This window comes from Bos indicus, chromosome 10 (assembly GCF_029378745.1).
Source record: "Bos indicus isolate NIAB-ARS_2022 breed Sahiwal x Tharparkar chromosome 10, NIAB-ARS_B.indTharparkar_mat_pri_1.0, whole genome shotgun sequence".
Lineage (NCBI taxonomy): Eukaryota > Metazoa > Chordata > Mammalia > Artiodactyla > Bovidae > Bos > Bos indicus.
In genome coordinates this window covers 60,593,362-60,614,736 of record NC_091769.1, presented here as the reverse complement: position 1 = coordinate 60,614,736, position 21,375 = coordinate 60,593,362, and the positions used below count along the sequence as shown (strand labels likewise).

General features: G+C 36.5%; 1 protein-coding gene across 3 annotated transcripts in view; it reads right to left on the bottom strand.

Moving 5' to 3' along the window:
* FAM227B (family with sequence similarity 227 member B) overlaps nucleotides 1-21,375 on the bottom strand; it is a 212,249-nt gene that overhangs the window by 136,446 nt on the left and 54,428 nt on the right. Inside the window, exon 12 of one of the 3 annotated variants that reach the window (XM_070797581.1) lies at nucleotides 4,760-5,287. The exons of the other annotated variants lie outside the window; for them this stretch is intronic. Coding sequence (XP_070653682.1) covers nucleotides 5,286-5,287 — 2 coding nt within the window. The 3' untranslated portion in view covers nucleotides 4,760-5,285. Of the gene's footprint in view, nucleotides 1-4,759; nucleotides 5,288-21,375 lie in introns of those variants that run through there. 3 annotated transcript variants of the gene reach the window in all.

Sequence of the window (21,375 nt, the reverse complement as noted above, 5' to 3'; positions counted from 1 at the left end):
GTCAATCTTAAGGAAGATAAACCCTGAATATTCACTGGAAGGGCTGATGCTGAAGCTGAAGCTCCAGTATTTCAGTATCTGATTCGAACAGATGAATCACTGGAGAAGTCTCTGATGCTGGGAAAGATTGAGGGCAGAGGAGAAGAGGGCATCAGAGGATGAGATGGCTGGACAGCATCACCAATGCAATGAATGTGAACTTGGGCAAACTCTGGGAGGTGGTGAGGGACAGGGATTCCTTGGCACGCTGCAGTCTAAGGGGTTGCAAAGAGTTGGACGTGACTGGGCAACTGAACAACAACAACAACGAGTGGTTACTGTGAATCAGAGCACACCACCACTCTCATAGAATAGATTCAGTCACTGTGACCAACCTGTGGGCACCAGATGATTATCAGCTTCGAACATTTCTACAACTGCCTTAAAACAGAGTTTTTAGAGAATACCTATTAATTGGTCTGTCTGGTTTGAGTTCTTAATGCATATCTTAATATGATATAGTTCCTAAAAACTTCACTAGACATTTTAGCACTGTTGCCAGGTTACTCCTTTTTTTTTAATTTTATTTTTTTATTGAAGTATAGTTGATACATATTATATAATTTATAGGTGTTCAATACAGTGATTCATAGTTTTTGAAGGTTATACTCCACTTATAGTTATTATATTGGCTATATTCCCTGTCTTGTACAACTTATCCTTGTAGCTTATTTTAGACAAAATAGTTTGTATCTCAATGTCCTACCCCTCTATTGCCCCTCCCCCAGCTACTTTTTATTCCACTTCTATATTTATCCAGCAAAGCTGCTGCTTTCAATGAAGGTAATACTCCTCCCACGTATTTTTCCACTCATCCTCTAACTTTGAGTGGCTTGTCTAGAAAATATACTTTTTCTTGAGAAGACTTGACGGGAAGCAACAGAGAAAGTCCTAGTCTCTTTCCAATAACTCCTATATTTACTCTCACCTGAGAAATATTTCAGTTTCCTTTTACTTCCTGGTTATTATATGGTTCCAATTTCCAAATCCTCAAATTGAATTTATGAAATGATAAAAATTTATTTAATTTTCATATCAATAGAACTTGTATTCTAATAACTGAAATATGAGATGAATAATAACATTTATCTTGAAGACAGAAGGCCTTTTTCTTGACATATCCAGTCAGCCACGTATTAATTATCTATTGTTATACAACAAATTGTCCTAAAACTTAATGGCTTAAATTGGTTTAACTTTAAAACTTAATGGTTTAAAAATGATTTTAATTATCTCATAGCTAATGTGGTCAGCAACCTGGGCAAGGTTTAGCTAGGTGTCTCTAGCTAGAATCTTTTGTAAGGCTATAATCAAGGTGTTGGCCAGAACTGCAGTTATTTGTTCCTTCAATGCTCAACTCAGAGAGGAATTTACCTTAGGTACTCACTGGTTGTGGGTTTGAAATACCACTTCTTCACCACATAAACCTTGCCAAAGCTCCATTTGCCACATGGCAGTTCGTTTCCCACAGAGCAAGGAATTAGAAAGAATGAGAGAGAAAGAGTGCCCCAAACGGAAGCCACAGTATTTCATAGCCTAATCTTCAGTACTGTTCCATCACTTCGGCCTGTATGCAAGGGAAAAAATTAACAAAGGCAGACAAACCAGAAAACAAAAATTATTGGAGGCCATCTTAAAGGTTGCCTAACACAAGTCATAAACAATGATTTTAAGGTCACTGCCATAAAGACAGGCTTCTCTAGGGCCTCAGTTCAGTTCAGTTCAGTTGCTCAGTCGTGTCTGACTCTTTGCGACCCCATGAATTGCAGCACGCCAGGCCTCCCTGTCCATCACCAACTCCCGGAGTTCACTCAAACTCACGTCCATCGAGTCAGTGATGCCATCCAGCCATCTCATCCTCTGTCGTCCCCTTTTCCTTTGGCCCCCAATCCCTCCCACCATCAGAGTCTTTTCCAGTGAGTCAACTCTTTGCATGAGGTGGCCAAAGTACTGGAGTTTCAGCTTTAGCATCATTCCTTCCAAAGAAATCCCAGGGCTGATCTCCTTTAGAATGGACTGGTTGGATCTTCTTGCAGTCCAAGGGACTCTCAAGAGTCTTCTCCAATACCACAGTTCAAAAGCATCAATTCTTCGGCCTAATATGAGTCATTTGTGGCTTTCAGTGGTGAGCCATTCAGCAGTGAAAGATGAAGTAAGTTTACCCTCTGTGGCACACACTTGATCCTTTCCTGAAGGATACTTTATAGTACAATGCCACTTAGGATAAATGAAAAAAGGCTTGAACTTGAACTACAGTCTGAACTGTCTATTAGCTTGAGTTATGCCTCCTTGGAGAAGGAAATGGCAACCCACTCCAGTACTCTTGCCTGGAGAATCCCATGGAGGGAGGAGCCTGGTAGGTTACAGTCCATGGGGTTGCAAAGAGTCGGACACGACTGAGCGACTACAGTAATGGTAATGCCTCCTTAGATCTCTGAACGTAGCTGGAAAATTAACAGTATTACTTTGCCTCTACATGAAGGAAATGACACTGCCTTCAGATCCAAAATGAAGATAACCTTCCTCTTCACCTTCCTACCTCAAGAGAATAAGATCATATATGCCAACTGAAATTCCTCAAACCACAGAGTTTTGTCCTAGATGGTGGAGGTAGTCAGTCATAAGTTACCCAACACCACCTAAGGATAAAGAGCTAAAAACACTTGACAAAAAAATAGATTTTAATGCAAGATACACATTGGAATCATCTGGGATTTTTTTTTTTTTTTTTAATAATGAGGCCTAGGTCCCACTTCAGATCAACTGCATCAGTATATCTGGGATGCAGCTCAGGCAATCATTATTTTTAAAGCTCTCCAGGAGATTTTAATCAGCCTATGTATTTGAGAACCAATTAACTAAGTGAGGGCAACATGTGGGGAGGGGACATTTTAGGAATTACATCTGATTCTTCATCCTTGTTTCTTCCTTAAACACCCCCCAAAGCCTTATGTTGCTTCCCACCTAATTCCATATTTTCTAATATTATTCTAAAGTGTACAGTGCTTCTAGACACTAGGTTTTCCTAGGTATTTCCATATTTTGCTGTCACACTGGGGCTAAAATAAATACAAACACTGAAAAGAGAGCTACAGGTCTTTTTGCATTGGAACAATTATGGAATATAAAGTGCAAAAAGGGACACTCCCCCCATTCTCAACCCCCACCACACACATACCACATGCCATTCTCAAACAGGGCAGACAGAGTTTAGATTCTGTTAAATTATATCTCAGATACTGTAATTTTTCTATTCAAAACTATACTTATTTTCCGTATATGAATGGAAGCCAAAGTTTTTAGAGTGGCCTATTGGAAAAGATTCTGATGCTGGGAGGGATCGGGGGCAGGAAGAGAAGGGGATGACAGAGGATGAGTTGGCTGGATGGCATCACCGACTGGATGGATATGAGTTTGGGTGAACTCTGGGAGTTGGTGATGGACAGGGAGGCCTGGCGTGCTGCAATTCATGGGGTCACAGAGTCGGTCACGACTGAGCAACTGAACTGAACTGATGGAGTGGCAATGGAAAAAGTTAAGTGATTAAAAACTTAGATGGTAATTTAGGTATCAGCAAGAAAAGTGAAAAAAAAAAGTAATCAAAGTCAACAATTATGCACTCAGATTGTTTCACAGATATTACTAAATTCTCATGTCATTTTAAAGAAACTCAAACTGAACACTGTAGACAATATTTTAATGGGAATCATATGCCCACTGGTATGGAAAAGGCAATAGCCCCACATAAAAAAAATTGACGAATGTACAAAAGTTTGAAGTAAAGGAAATATTTAAGGCATGTATATATCCACTTAATGTCTCAACTTTAACAAAAGTTTTCTCTTAATCAACTTAATGAAGTTAAGGGATCCAACTAGACTAGATGAGACTTTATTTAACTGATCTCCTATTGTTCATTATTTTGGTTGTTTCAAATTTTTCACCAAATGAGATTCTTTTTGTACATACTTCTTTATATTTCTAATTACCATATGAAGATAATTATAACAGAATTATTAGACAAGAAATCCTTCAAAAATGCAGAATGCAATTTGATTTTCAGAAAACTTTTCCCCGATATATATTTCAAACTTTAGTACATGGAAGTAGATAAACATTTTCCTTAATATTTATGCTCAAAATGTAGTCAGCTTTTATTCTTATCTCTTCTTCCCTTTATCTGTTATCATGAAAATTTAGCTAGACTCTTGCTAGCTCAGATGTATGTCTTTCTAGATCCTTCTACATCCTCGCACCTCATGTCTAGAGTTTAGCTACTCTAGAATGTTCCCTAATCATTTTTATGTCAAGTTCCTTCCCATCTCAGATATTACCTATTCCCATAATCTCCCTAAAATACACTTTGATGATGTCTGTTGTCAGTTAAAGAATCCACATCAGCTGCTCACTGCATATTGGGTTTTCCAGTACTCTTGCCTGGAAAATCCCATGGATGGAGGAGCCTGGTAGGCTGCAGTCCACTGGGTCGCTAAGAGTCCGACACCACTGTGCGACTTCACTTTCCCTTTTCACTTTCATGCATTGGAGAAGGAAATGACAACCCACTCCAGTGTTCTTGCCTGGAGAATCCCAGGGACGGAGGAGCCTGGTGGGCTGCTGTCTATGGGGTCGCACAGAGTCGGACACAACTGAAGTGACTTTGCAGCAGCAGCATATTGTGTTTATTTTAAATTCTTTAAAATAACATCCAAAGCTGTCAAACAATTGGTTCCCTTATCTGTCCAATCTTCTCACTGTTCACCACAAACCTTAGAGTTTAGTCCACCGTGTTTATTCCACTGTCTTTCTTTCCTCACTAGTCCATAATTTTTTTAAAAAAGATCCTATTTATTTTTTTCACTTACATATCCCAAGCACCTTTAATAGTATCTGACACAGAGTAAACAGTCAGCAAATATTCACTGAATGAATGGATAAACCAATTCTAATTCAGTGACAGAATAATAAGCACACCTCATTACAAAGCATTGTTCCAATTATTTAAGCAGTATGTAAATGTAGTTGTTGCAAATGAATAAAAATGTACCTTTGTGGGGTGGGTTCAAGATGACAGAATACTAGGATGCTTGACTCACCTCCCCTCACGGAAATATAAAAACAACTACATATAGAATGATTCTCACTGGGAACGAGCAGGATGGCTCTTCCACAACCAAAGCTGTGAAGAAACATTCACACAGAATCTTGTAGGAAGGGAGGAGAAGTGATCTGGTCAGGACTTGCATTCCTAGTAGAGAGTACAGAAGAGAAGGGGCTGTAAGACAGGCTCAGGGATTCTTCTGAGTGAGGGGTTTTGAGACAGGAGGGAAGGGGCAGGGCACAACCTTTAAAAGAATGACATAGCCTTTGAGGATACTACATAAACTGTTTAGAACACATTAGGCCCAAGATGGCAGACAATTTGACTTCCAGTAGACCTTGAGTCTTATTATATGCTCACTGCAATCCATTAGCATGCTAAATGACACACCCACAGATGCCATGACAGTTCCCAGGCTGATCATAAAAGGGCAAAAAGTGAGCAGTGGCCCAATTCCTAGAAATCCCTGCCCCTTCCCCCAAATAGTAGGAATAATCCTTCCACTCATTAGCCTAGGAAATTATCCAGCTCATGTAAACTACCCACCCCATATTTTGGGGACTCTAACCTGAGAAGACCTACACTCTATCTGTGGAGTGTGTTTTTCCCAGGACTGCTCTCACCTTCTGAGATGAACTGCATTCTGTCTATGAAATGTCTATCTCTGCTTTCACTTTATTATGGCTCGCTCTTGAATTCTTTCCTGCATGGAGCCAAAGACCTCCACTGGACAGCCAATCCCAGGGCCTCACCCAGGACCTGACCACCTTCTCACGCCCCATTTTCCTGCAACCTCTTTACAAAGGATATCAATAAATCTACATCTTGCCTATCACTTAGCCTCTTACTGAATACCATATGTGCTGAGATATAAAGAACCTGAGGTTCATTAAATCCTGAGATGGGTTGCATGGTTTCAGTTAAAATATTTTGGGTTTGAGTCCCAACTGAGGTCCAATTGGGTTTGAGTCCTATCCTAAGTCAGAGACCGTGGGTTCAAGTCCTATCTGAAGTGTGACTGCATTTGAGTACCACCTGAGGGAGTGTTGGCAACCACTGCCAGCATGCCAGCAGGAACCTGGTGCACACACTTGGGAGGGAATGAGGGTGGCTCCAGGGAAAAGAATGCCACTGCCAGAGAGTACATCCCTGCTCACACAGAAGGCAGTGAGACTAGATTCAGGGAAGAAATAACTAGCACACTTCAGCATGTTCCTGCCCACACAGGGTGAGCCAGCTCAGTAGTGTGCACCAACCCTTCTGGCCTGACTCAACCTCTAACCAAAGCAAGGACACTGAGGAAAAGTGAAACCAGCACAGAAGTGCAACCCCAAGGCCTCAGGTCCCAGCCACCTGGAGGAGAAATCCTGGAGAAACCCCTCTCTCAGGGCTCCTGCTCCAACCTCTTGGACCTTATCCCCTGAGAGAATGGTGATGGCCACTGAGCAAAGGAGAAGTGTCAGGTTGCACTTGGCTTTCGCTCCAGCCCCTTCAACTCTAGCCCTACCTTCCATCAAGGTGGTGGTTGCCAACACACCCCAGGGAAAAATCTGGCCCCTGATCACTTCAGGTACAGCCACCCATGAAAGCCACTGGCCATAAGAAGACTGAATAGGGACCATCCCACACATGTACTCACCATTAAGATCAAGATAGGTAACTGTTTAACCTAATTTCACAGAGACAGAAATTTAAACAAAATGAGAATACAGAAGAATATTTTTTCAAACAAAAAAATAAGAACCACACACCCCTGAAAAATGCTAATGAAACAGAGATAAACAATTTACTTGATAAAGAATTCAAAGCAATAATAGTAAGAAAGTTACTTGAAGTTGAGAAAAGAATAGATGAACACCATGAGAATTTTAAGAAATAACTAGGAAATACAAAAAAGAACCAGTCAGAGCTGAAGAATACAATAACTGAAATGAAAAATACATTACAGGGAATTAACAGCAGATTAGGTGGCTTCCTTGTGTCTCAGTGGTAAAGAATCAACCTGCCAATGCAAGAGATGTGGGTTTGACCCTGGGGTCAGGAGATCCCCTGGAGAAGGAAATGGCAGTGACTCCAGTACTCTTGCCTGGGAAATCCCAAGGACAGAGGAGCCTGGCAGGCTATAGTCCATGGGGTCGAAAAGAGGCAGAAATGACTTAGTGACTAAAAACCAGCTAACAGGTGATATAGAAGAATGCATGAGCTATCTGGAAGATAGAATAATGGAAACCACACAATCAGAATAGCAAGAAGAAAAACAAATTTCAAAAATGAGAATAGCTTAAGAGCTCTGGACAACATCAAATGTACTAGCATTCACATTATAGGGGTCCCAGAAAGAGAAGAGAGAGAGGGGTAGAAAACGTATTTGATAAAATTTGTTGTTGTTCACTCGCTCAGTCATGTCTGACTTTTTGTGAACCCATGGACTGCAGCATGCCAGGCTTCCCTGTCCTTCACCAACTCCCAGAACTTGCTCAAACTTATGTCCACTGAGTCACTGATGCCATCCAACCATCTCATCCTCTGTTGTCCCCTTCTTCTCCTGCCTTCAATCTTTCCCAGCATCAGGGTCTTTTCCAATGAGTTGGCTCTTAGCATCAGGTGGCCAAAGTACTGGGGCTTCAACCTTGGTCCTTCCAATGAATATTCAAGATTGGTTTCCTTTAGGATGGACTGGTTTGATCGCCTTGCAGTCCAAGCGACTCTCAAAAGTCAAATACGTTCATCAGTACCATCTCTTCCTTCTTTGTGGACTTCTTTTCCACCATTTGTACTTTGAATATCCCCTAGGTGCTACCTTCTTCTCTCGTCCCTCTTTCCCAAACCATCCATGCCATGACTTTAGCCCTGTTCCAGTGCTTCTCCACAGACTCTTGAACGTAGCTACTTACTGGACATCCCCACTCTGATGTCCTTCTGCTATTTTAACCCCAAGGGCCAAACCTGAGTTTCTGTTCAAAATGGAAATAAAAGCAAACACAAATGAATAGACCTAACTAAACTAAAAGATTTTACACAGCAAATGACATCAATAACAAAACAAAAAGACAACATACTCAATGGGAAAAGATTTGCCTGCTAAAAGTTAATATCCAAAATATATCAGGAGCTCATATAACTCACTGTCAAAAAACCACCTGATTAATAATGGGCAGAACATCTGAATAGAAATTTTTCTAAAGAAGACATATAGATAGCCAACAGGCACGTGAAAAGATGTTCAACATCACTAAACCTCAGAGAAATGCAAATAAAACCACAATGAGATATCACATTCAATTTGTCAAAATGTCTATCATCACAGAGACAACAAATAATAAATTTTGCCAAGCATGTGGAGTAAAGGAACTCTTGTACACTGTTGGTGGGGGTGTAAATTAGTATAGCCACTATGGAAAATAATATGGAGGTTCCTCAAAAATTAAATCTAGAGCTACCATATGATCCAGAAATTCCACTCCTGGATATAGATCCCAAGAAACAAAAACACTAATTTGAAAAGATTAATGCTCCCTAATGTTCACAGCAGCATTATTTACAATGGCCATAATATTGAAGTAACCTAAGTATCTATCAACAAACGAATGGATAAAGAATCTAAAAAGTAGAATATATGAATGAATATAACAAAACTGATTCACAGAGAGTAAACTAGTGGTTACCGGTGGGGCAATGGGTGGAGATAGAGGCAACATAGGTGAATGGGATAAGACGCAAAAACTATTAGGTATAAAATAAACAAGATACAGGATGCAATGCATAGCCAATATTTTATAATAAACTTAGATGGAGTGTAACATATAAAAACATTGAATCATTCTATTGTACACCTGAAACTAATATAACAATGTGAATCAACTATACTTCAATAAAAACAGCAAGACATCACCTTGCTGTTCAACCTAGTGACAGTCTCTCAGAAGTATTCAAATTCAAGTTATTCACTTCTCCTTAGCTTGATATTTCCATATCACTCACTGGAAGATGTTAATGCATGTAATAATACAATAAGAACCTGATGCTTTTTTATGTTATCTAGTACCTCTGACCACTGCTATCAATCTACAGACCAATGTACCTGGGGGAGGCATTTGCAAGTCACCCAATGGCAGACCATGGACAATTATCTTGGAAGCTAAATTAGTAATCAGAAAGTTGCATCCCAACTTAACAAAGTAAAGTTAAAGGATTTTAAAAGATATATTATTCAAGTTGTTATGAAATCTAATTCACAACAATCAAATTTGGATAGTTCTGTAAAAAACATTACTAGTTTCTGGCTCTTTGGGCTATATCTATTCTATGCTACATGTCATTTACCCCACTTATGTTCACATAGTCTTTATCCACATAGTATAAAAGTAACCAAAAATAGTACAACAATACAACTTATTAAAATTAATACCACTTTGGGAGTTTATATCTCTGGCCTTCTTATTAATGTCTTGGGGATTTTGCACACTTTAGCCATGCAAACTTCTTGGTTTTCTTTCAGTGATGTATATTGAAGAGAACAATGTTGAGATTTTACTGGCTTAATTCTCAGAGGGTTATCTTATTTTTATGTTTTAAAGTTTTTTTATTTTTAATTGTTCCTAAGCATTGCTCACAGTGAAGAGGTAGCAAAATGACCAAGATGCAAGTTAAAGTTCAAGTATCTAATCAATCTGGCGATTACTTTAACCATTTTTGGAACATGTCATTTGCTAAATATCAACTAGTGCTTGTATATGAATAACTTAAAAAATTTTGTTTTACCTCCCCATAGCACCAAGTACAGAAATGTGCACATAGTTACTTAAAAGTTACATGTTAACTGAATATAAGAATATTTTTATTGCTTGTGGTTTAAACCATAGTCTATTTAAAAATCATAAAACATGATAATATTTTAACCTTAAAGACTAGATAAAGAGGAAAATTTTAGCTTAAAGATTAGGGGGAAGGTGTAAAATTTGTTTTTCAAGAATGATCTTCATCTGAGTTTAAAAGGTTATATGGTGTTGTACCACAATAAGAATAATGAACATTAAAACTTTGATCTTGTAAATAATCTAACAATATACTGGTAAAGGGGAGCTGGCTTGTAAATGCTGAGTCCTTCCAGATACTGAAATTCTACAACTGCTTACATTCCAGTCCTAAAAAGGGAGATATGCCATTTTGTTTAGAAGGCAAATTTTAACTATCTGCTGTCTGTTTATCTCATTAAAAAGGAAAACAGAAAGTGCTTTTAGTTTAAAATTCTGGAGAAAAGTTAATCCCAAAGGACAATAAGCATCTCAAATGTCAAGAAGAATAAATTATGTTTTGGATTAGAACAAGCAATTTCGGGACAGCAGCATACATGGAGCACAGATTATTGTATTCCTTGAAAGTCATACATATGCACAAAATGTATATACTCATGTGTTACCCTGGATCTGCTCTTGACCTGCCTTAGCATTCCTCCAGCACAAAGAAGCACACACACACACACACACACACACACACACACACACACAGAACTATTGAAGGAAAATGAGGGTAAAGACTTCCAAAATAATAAATCTATGCCACCAGTTTCTACTGCTAATTCCACCTCAACACTTGACAAAACACTTTTGGAGTTCATTCAGTATTCATAGATAGGAGGCATAGAGTAATGAAATTTTAGAAAAGGGAACTACAGAAATAATCTATTCCAATCACCTCAATTTTTCAGGTTGAAAAAATAAGGCTGAGAGGGGTTAAAAGACATGCTCAAGGACATTCAAGTCTTTTTCTCTAAGTCTTTAAAAGTGCTCTAAGTCCTCAAAATTTTGGGCTCAGGGCCACTTTATACTCTTAAGAATAACTAAAGACAATTAAGAATTTTTATTTATATGGGTTTTTATATCTATTAGTATTTCCTATATTAGAAATTAAAACATAAATCTTAAACATGTATTTATTATGTCATTAAAACTAATAAACTGATTTCATTTTAACATAAATTGCATTGTTTTTGAAAAAGATAACTCAAAATTTATCAAGAAAAATTTTGAGAAGAGTTACTCTGTTTCCTATTTAAAAGATCCCTAGTAGAAGACTAGAGGTCTTAGTAGTCTTAGTAGAAGACAGCTGGATTCCAATATCTACTTTTGCATTTTTCAGACAGATTTTTGAAGTATATATTTATATATTGAAGCATATTAATAAAACCCAGTATCACACAAATAGTCAAAAAAGAAAAGTATTTTAACAGCTGTGAATTTTCTTTGATTGAATACTATACTCAAACTTGACAGTTCTAGTTTCTTAATGGTGGGTTGCAATGTAGATTCGGAAAATATAACTGTGCTTTGTGTACTGTTATACTAAAATCCACTGATCTGTCATACTTTTTAAAATACATATATGATTTTTAAAAATACAATGCATTAGTCGTTTGAAAAATATTGGTTCAGTGAGTTATGCAGATATTCTAAATATTGACACATTTCTTTATAGTAAAAAAAATCACATTTTTAATATCACCATTGACTTACCAGAGAAGTCAAGGACTGGGAAACTGTCAAGATCATGGTAGCGGATGCAAGTTCTTCAGAATTTTTGTTTGAAAGTTCAAATTTTATTATTGGCCATGACAAGATCAGCACAGTTCAGTCGCTCAGTTGTGTCTGACTCTTTGTGACCCCATGGCCTGCAGCACACCAGGCCTCCCTGTCCATCACCAACTCCAGGAGTTCACTCAAACTCATGTCCATTGAGTCGGTGATGCCATCCAACCATCTCATCCTGTCATCCCCTTTTCTTCCCACCTTCAATCTTACCCAGCATCAGGGTCTTTTCAAATGAGTCAGCTCTTCACATGAGGTGGCCAAAGTATTGGAGTTTGAGCTTCAGCATCAGTCCTTCCAATGAATATTCAGGACTGATTTCCTTTAGGATGGACTGGTTGGATCTCCTTGCAGTCCAAGGGACTCTCAAGAGTCTTCTCCAACACCACAGTTCAAGAGCATCCATTCTTCGGCACTCAGCTTTCTTTATAGTTCATCTGTCACATCCATACATGATTACTGGAAAAACCATGCCTTGGCTAGACGGACCTTTGTTGGCCAAGTAATGTCTCTGCTTTAATAATACGCTATCTAGGTTGGTCACAACTTTCCTTCCAAGGAGTAAGCGTCGTTTAATTTCATGGCTGCAGTCACTATCTGCAGTGATCTTGGAGTCGAGAAAAACAAAGTCTGTCACTGTTTCCACTGTTTCCCCATCTATTTGCCATGAAGTGATGGGACCGGATGCCACGATCTTAGTTTTTTGAATGTTGAGTTTTAAGCCAACTTTTTTCACTCTCCTTTTTCACTTTCATCAAGAGGCTCATTAGTTCCTCTTCACTTTCTGCCGTAAGGGTGGTGTCATCTGCATATCTGAGGTTATTGATATTTCTCCCAGCAATCTTGATGCCAGCTTGCGCTTCATCCAGCCCAGTGATTCTCATGATGTACTCTGCATATAAGTTAAATAAGCAGGGTGACAATATACAGCCTTGACATACTCCTTTCCCGATTTGGAACCAGTCTGTTGTTCCATGTCCAGTTCTAACTGTTGCTTCCTGACCTGCATACAGATTTCTCAAGAGGCAGGTCAGGTGGTCTGGTATTGTTTGAAAGTTCAAATTTTATTATTGGCCATGACAAAAGCACCCATACATAAAGATTACTGCACTATTCTTTAATTCTTGTAGCAGGGACACTTCCATGTCCTGCAAAATGTGTGCTCCCTATTCCACAGTATATAGCTATTACTAGGTATCACTTTCTCAACCAGAATTTTTGACAGCCCTTCTTATACCTAGTGTAGCCATGGTTTGCTCTTACTAATGTTATGTGATTGAGGTCATATAGGTAACTTCTAAACCAAGACTTCTATGAGTGCATCTCTATTCCTCTTTTATTCTATTAATTCTATTGACTGTGAAATTTTATAGGGTGGTGACTGTGGATCACTGAATCCGTATGTGCAGGAGAGGGACTCATTAACCACTAACTAATGCAATATCTTGTAAGACAGCTTTAAATATAGGTTAAGGTTTTAAAGAAATATGAGGCTCAAAGTTCAAATAAAAACAAAGATTTGAACAAGCTTCCACCCCAGAGTTCCTAGTAGTTATAGTTTAAGCAGCTCTACAGGAAAAATTACTTATAAAAAAATAAGAGCACTTCTTTATGCAATTCTTCTCTTTTTAAAGTGCTACAATTGCCCTTTTAGTTCCCATGCAAAAAACAGTGGTGTGTAATAGACCTGTGCTTCCCCACTGGAGACTCAGTTTCTTTCGTAGGATCAGAAGTTCTAATTCTTTGCTATCACTGTACCTCTGGGCCACTCTGGCCCCACAGTGTGGGTTTTGCAGTTCTCCAAATGACTGCTTACTATTTCTAGAGGTATCCATATACATAACCGGGGAATAAGTGAGATTTCTCCCCCAGTCTTCTCCATCCTTCTTTGGGTTCAATGCCTGGGTCAGGAAGATCCCTTGGAAGAGGGCATGACAACCCACTCCAGTATTTTTGCCGGGAGAATCATATGGACAGAGGAACCTGGCGGGCTACAGTCCATAGGGTTGCAAAGAGTCAGATACCAATGAAGCGACTGAGCACACATATATACTAACAGCTTTCCTCCTTCTTTCTCACTTATTAAAATTTGATCTCAGGAAGGAATCTAAACACTCATTCACATTAGTCATGAAAGAGGACATAAGGCCATGGTAATTTTCCTAGGTTAAAACTCTTATCCTATGATGAAAATTTTAAGCCTTAATACCCTTACAAGCCTGTAAAATTAAATGTCTGAGAGGCTCTATGTGAAGTAGTTAAAAAGTTCAGGCTCTAAGGCCAGAATTTCCTGAATCTGAATTCATGTTGTTGTTCAGTCGCTAAGTCATGTCTGACTCTGCAACCCTGTGGACTGCAGCATGCCAGGCTTCCCTGTCCTTCACCTTCACTTTCTGAATTCATATTCCACCATTTATAGTTTATCTGACCTTGGGCAATTTACTTAATTTATGTTTCAGTTTTCTCATTTTATAGTTTATAATAAAAGCAACCTATTACATAAGAATATTAATAACATGGCTCTAATAATTTAACACATTTTATCAAGTACATAGTTCAAATTGAAGATTTCCCTAAATTTAAAAAAAAGTATTAAAATTTAATTTTGAGCAGTATATGAAAATAATTCATAATTAAACCTCTAACCTGCCATAATATCCCAGACTTAGATGCCTTATCCAGAAACAGAAAATGATTTTTTTTAGAATCTAATATAAAAAGTATTTTTCAAATATTTATAGGCAAATAAAACAGATGAAGCATTTCGTAAAGATGTTCCATTAACACAAAAATCAGGAGTGTTTGAACAAAGACAATTTTTATGTTTTTCCAAATTTTTAAAATTATTTCATTAAAAATAAAGGATAAAAATCTCTTTAAAGCATGGTAGTACACCACTTAGAGCAATTCTATATTTTAGATTGCAGAAAATGGATACTGCAAAATAATAACTTCTAAGAAAACTAGAACTATCATGAAATACCCCAGAGAAGGAAATGGCAAACCATTCTAGTATTCTTGCCTGGAGAACTCCATGGACAGAGGAGTCTGGTGGACATAGTTAATGGGGTCGCAAAGAGCCAGACACAACTGAAAGCCTAACACACATACACACATCATGAAATAACACATAAATAAACAATTCTTGGAACAAAGTAATTGAGATAAAAGCTCATAAGCAGTATTTCCCTTAATAAGAGAAAAACACTTTCAGTGGTTGCTATAAACTCTGAGACCACATAAGTATATTCTCTTGGTGGCCAGAAATATTGGTCAATATCAGCTGATTATTTAAAATTTTTGAATGTTGACTATGATTGAACACTGAAATATAAAACAGTTTTACATATGTATTATTTATGTAAAGAATGTAAAAAAAACAATGTTATATATTACAGAAAGAAAGAAAGCCATAATCATTACCTTTGGGGAGGGAGAGACAGATTTAGGGATGGTACAAAAGATCTGTAAATAAAAGACTTGAAAAACAAATATGGCAAATTGCAAATATTTGTTATGTGCGGGAAGTATTTTCTATACTTTCCTAAATGGTTAAATAAAATATAAAAATAAAAGCAAATCTAAAAAGAAACCCCATGTAAAGTATTGGGATAAATATAACCACTTTGATCTACCTCTCAACTCTAAGTAAAATAACTATGAAACATACAAATAGGAAAATCTGCATGAGCACCAGAAATTAAATACAAAATCTGATATAGAAACCTATGAAATAGGACCAAATTTTAAAATGTTTTTAATAATAAGTATACTTTACCACATGATAGGAAAGTATACACGAGGAATACTCAATAGATCCACATCCCCACTGGCAGAAACTTACTTAGAAAACCAAAGCACCACTGAAATGAGATGCTTATTGGGGAATCCAAAGAGATGCCCCTTACTCGAGGTCACTTTAGAGACACCCGGTAGAATGATAACCTCCACAGTATAAAACATGATGTTGAAAACCATGATTTTCCCTAGGGACTTGATTTTTTGCTTTCAATCTCACTTCCAGGGCCCTTTCAATAGTCACTTAACACAAAACTGTTCTTGATTTACAAAACATATACCAGATGAGTAGCTTGTAGAAGACTATCCTACTTTTTACAATTGATTCGTACATATTTTCATTTTTTATGAGGCAAAAGAAGGCAACTTTAGTCTGTCAAAGTACTCCATGTGAAAACAGAATCTGAGGCCTTTCTCTGGAGATTTTATTTCCTTAATGTCAGGGGATATTCTCTAACGGTGAAATGAAACTTTTTCCTTAAATATCTGAAACAGTGTCACTTTCCCTCCCTCTTCAATTTAGTCTTATAAGTTGTCTATGTCTTACTGGAAACATTTGGCTAAAATCTTTACTAGGTCTACAAAAGAGCTTAGGGAGATCCAAGAATATTAACTAAATTTTGGCATTGTGAAAGCTTATGAAAATTATCAAGACATGTTTTAGTGACATTTTTAAAATTTAAAGATAAATTTTAAAATATTGGAATATCTAAATAAAGTAAAAGTAAAAACTAAATTTTATTGATTAACTGTATAGGAAGAAAAAATAGGTTGGTTTAGACTCCTCTATTAAGACTAAATAACAAGATAATGAAGCAGTATCTAGTTTTATAGGAAAATGTGATTTGACACTTTTGATATTTAAATTGAAAAATAAACTCAGTATTTAAACAAAACATTTAATTTATATCAGTCTGACTCTCCCATAGATAAAAGCTATGAATTCTTGAGAGTGTTTAAAGAAAGGGCACTAACCACTGGCAGAGGATGAGATGCTTAGATAACATCACTGACTCAAAGGATATGAATCTGAGCAAACTCCAGGAGATAGTGAAGGACAGAGAAGCCTGGCATCCTGCAGTCTATGGGGCTGCAGAGTCAGACATGACTTAACAACTGAACAGCAACCACTTGAAGATACCAGGGAAAGACTAAAAGCAGACAGAAAAAGGAGGGGGAATTGAACCTTCTAACATGGAGCCTGTAGGATTCTCATCAAGAAAAAAATGGGGAGAGGACTGAAATCCATAGAATTAGAAATGAAAAAGGAGCAGTTACAACTGACATCACAGAAATACAAAGGATCATGAGACTACTACAAGCAACTATATGCCAATAAAATGGACAACCTAGAATTCTTGAAAGATACAATCTTCTAAGACTGAACCAGGAAGAAATAGAAAAGATGAATGGATCAATCACAAGTACTAAATTGAAACTGTGATTTTAAAATTTCCAACAAATAAAAGTCCAGGACTAGATAGGTTCACAGTCAAATTCTATCAAAGATTTCAAGAAGAGTTAACATCTATCCTTCTCAAACTATTCCCCAAAATTGCAGAGGATGGAACACTCCCAAGCTCATTCTATGAGGCCACCATCACTGTGATACCAAAACCAGACAAAGATGTTGCCAAAAAAGAAAATTACACGCCAACATCACTGATGAACACAGATGTAAAAAATCCTCAACGAAATATGAGAAAACCCAATCCAACAACACATTAAGAGAAACATACACCATGATCAAGTGTGATTTACCCCAAGGATGCAAGGATTCTTCAACATAAATATATCAGTACGATACATCATGTTAACAAACTGTAGAATAAAAGCCATATGGTCACCTCAATATATGCAGAAAAAGCTTTTGACAAAATTCAATACCTATTTATAATAAAAACTCTCCAGAAAATGGGCCTAGAGGGAACATAACTCAACATAATAAAGGCCATGTATGGGAAACCTACAGCAAACATCATTCTCAGTGGTGGAAAACTGCAAGCATTTCCTCTTAGATTAGGAATAAGATAAGGATATCCACTCCCACCACTTTTATTCATTCTTCAAAAAGTAAACAATTGGAAAAAATATGTAAAACAATGATTTTCATGTGTTGGACAACAGGCAACACTGGACAGTAATCCCCGCCCCTCAGCCAAGAGAAGAAAACCTAAAGAAGGAACACTTGTCTGTTTTTGTCTCTAAAAAAGAAATTTCAGGCCACAGTGCAAGTGGTGGGAATCCAAACAGAACTGATTTGAAAAATAAAATTTAGCATGCAGGTAGGTCAGGGAAAGCTAAAATTCACAGGTCAGCATAACATAGATGAGACAGAAGCACATACAGAGCAATCTGGAGCTCTTTGGAAGGTTATCCTTAAATTTTTGCCTGAGGTTGGTTTAAAAAAAAAACACAGGAAGGAGCAGACAGAACAATGCCTGGGGCTCGGAGGAAGCTCATGTTCCAGACAGCCAGATGGGAAATCTGCAATACACAGAGCATGGAGTAGAATACTAAAGAAGAGAACTGTCTCAGCAGGGGAAGCAAGTTAGGCTAAACAAAAGACTTCTCTGGTTCCACCTAATGAAGCTTAAAATAAAGCCTCAAATAGACCAAAATATTTCTAAGTATTAATAACTAGACTGCATCACAGAAGAAAAACACTCAAAAATATATAAAGGAATAAAATAAAAACTCACAAAACTACAAAGTTTACTTAAGAAGAAACTGATCATTTGATCACTATATCTATTAGAGAAATTGAACTTTTTTATCTGACCAAAAAAATCTGACCACAGAGAACTTTCCAGACCCAGATGGCTTCATTGGGTGAATTCTACCAAATATGTAAAGAAGAATAAATAACAATTTTACACTAACTCTTAGAAAAGAGAAGAAGGGCAAACATTACACTTATTACTAAAATGTGATAGGATAGTACAGAAAAGAAAACAAAATTTTAGCAAACTGAATTCAGTAGTACATGAAAAGGTTAATATATAATTGCCAAATGGGATTTATCCCAGGAATGCAAGGTTGGCTTAACATTTGAAAAATCAATCAATATAATTCACTATATCAAAAGACTAGAAAAGAAAAACAATATGTTCATCTCAACAAATGCTAAAAAGCATTTGTCAAAATTCTACATATATTGTTATAAAAAGAACAAGAACAACAAAAACTTCTCAGCAAACTAGAAAGAAAATGAAACTACCCCAACCTGATAAAAGACATCTATAAAAATCTTCGGCAAAAATTTAACATTTTCATCTAAGATCAAGAATGAAGCAAGGATGTCCACTCTTAGCACTTTTAGTCAACATCTTCTTAAATATCTTAACCACAGGCAAGTAAAACACATTAAAGGCTTATAGATTGAAAAAAAATGCTCTTTATTCTCAGATGACATGAATGTCCATGAAGAAAATCTTAAGAAATCTAAGAAGGCTACTAAAAATAATAAGAAAGTTTAGTAAGATTGCAGGGTATAAAATCAACACAAAAGTATTTTTCTATCATATTTTCTATGTATTATCAATGAAAAATTAGGAACTGAAATTAAAAATACCATGTGCAATATTACTTGAGAGATGTGTGCAGCATCTACACAGAAAAAATACTGGAAAATATTGCTGAGGTAAATGAAATAAGTCCTAAATAGATGAAATCTTCTATGTTCATGGAGTGGAAAATCAGTATTGTTAACATGTCAGTGCTTCTTGAGTTGACAGATTTAACCTAATTTCAATTAAAATTTCAGAGTATATAAAATACTGATAAGTGGTTTAAAATTATACAGAAAAGACAAGACTCTGGATAACCAAAATAATTTTTTTAGAAGAACAAAGGTGGAGAATTTATAGTACCTGACTCCAAGACATGTTATAAAACTACATTTATCAAGGTAGTTTAGTATTGGCATCACCGAAACAAAAGTTAGAGTACAAGTGTGTATTTAGGCACAGGCCAATACAAGTGTTGTCAAAAGCTTTTTTGACAAAAGTTCCAAGATAATTCAATGGGCAAAGATAATCTTTTCAACAAATGGTTCTAGAACAATATGCAAAGAAATGATCCTCAATGCTTACTTCACATAATTTTCAAAAATTATTGAAAATGAATTAGAGTCCTCAATGTAAGAGCTACAGCTATAATCTATAAAATTATATACTATAAAATTTCTAGTGAAGTAAGCCAGAAGGAAAAACACCAATACAGTATACTAACGCATATATATGGAATTTAGAAAGATGGTAACAATAACCGTGTGTATGAGACAGCAAAAGAGACAGTGATGTATAGAACAGTCTTATGGACTCTGTGGGAGAGGGAGAGGGTGGGAAGATTTGGGAGAATGGCATTGAAACATGTAAAATATCATGTATGAAACGAGATGCCAGTCCAGGTTTGACGCACGATACTGGATGCTTGGGGCTAGTGCACTTGTACGACCCAGAGGGATGGTATGGGGAGGGAGGAGGGAGGAGGATTCAGGATGGGGAACACATGTATACCTGTGGTGGATTCATTTTGATATTTGGCAAAACTAATACAATTATGTAAAGTTTAAAAATAAAATAAAATTAAAAAAAAATAATAAAAAAAATAAAAAACAAAATTGAAGTATTAGAAATACAAAAAAAAAAATAAATAAAATTTCTAGAAGAAAATATGGGAGAAAATCTTGACTGAAATTAAGCTTCATAAAAAATTCTTGAATATGAAACAGAAAGTACAAACTATATTGGAAAAAATGATAAATTTGATTTCACCATACTATATAATTTTGTCTTAAAGACACTATTATAAAATAAAAAGGGAACTACAGATTATAAAAGAATATTTATAAAATCTATATCTGTTAAAGAACTTATATCTAGAATATATAAAGAACTGTTATAACAGAATTAAAAGAACACAAACAACCCAAATAAAAATAGCCAAAAGACTAAAATAAACACTTCAGCAAAGAAGACCTACAGATGGCAAATAAGCACATGAAAAGAAGCTCATCATAATTAGTTATTAGAGAAATCAGAATAAAACCTAACTAAGTACCAGTATCAGAGAAGGCAATGGCAACCCACTCCAGTGTTCTTGCCTGGAGAATCCCAGGGACAGAGGAGCCTAGTGGGCTGCCGTCTATGGGGTCGCACAGAGTCGGACACGACTGAAGCGACTTAGCAGCAGTAGCAGCAGCAAATACCAGTATAACCCACAAGAATGGATAAAATTAAAAGATTATACAAAGTGTTAACAAGGAAGTAGAGTATTAATATAACTTGTATCCTGGTAGGAAGTAAAATTTTAGATAAATTTGGCAATTTCTTAAAATGCTGTAATGCACTTCCTATAGTACCCAGACTTCCACTACTAGATGTTTACAAAAGATAAATGAAATTCTATGTTTACACAAAGACTTGTAATGAATATTAACAGCAGCTTTACTTATAACAGCTTATAGGTAAGCTTACAATAACTTATCTTGGAAACAATGCAGATGTCTACCCACCTGTGAACAGATAAAGAAATTGTGGTATATCCTTACTATGGACTTAGCAAAATACAGGGTAACAAACTATTAATACATGCAACAAGATGAATGAATCTCAAAATAATTATGCAGAGTAGAAAATGCCAACAAAAGATAGCACATGTTCTATGATTTCATTTACATAAAATTCTAGAAAATGCAAACTAACCTGTACTGACAAAGCTCACAGGAGTAATTGCCTGGGGATTGAGGAGGGAGGAATTACAAAAAAAAGTCTAAGAAACTTTTGGGAATGGTGGATATGTTTCCTATCTTGAAAGTTGTGATAGTCTCATGAGTTTATATATATGTCA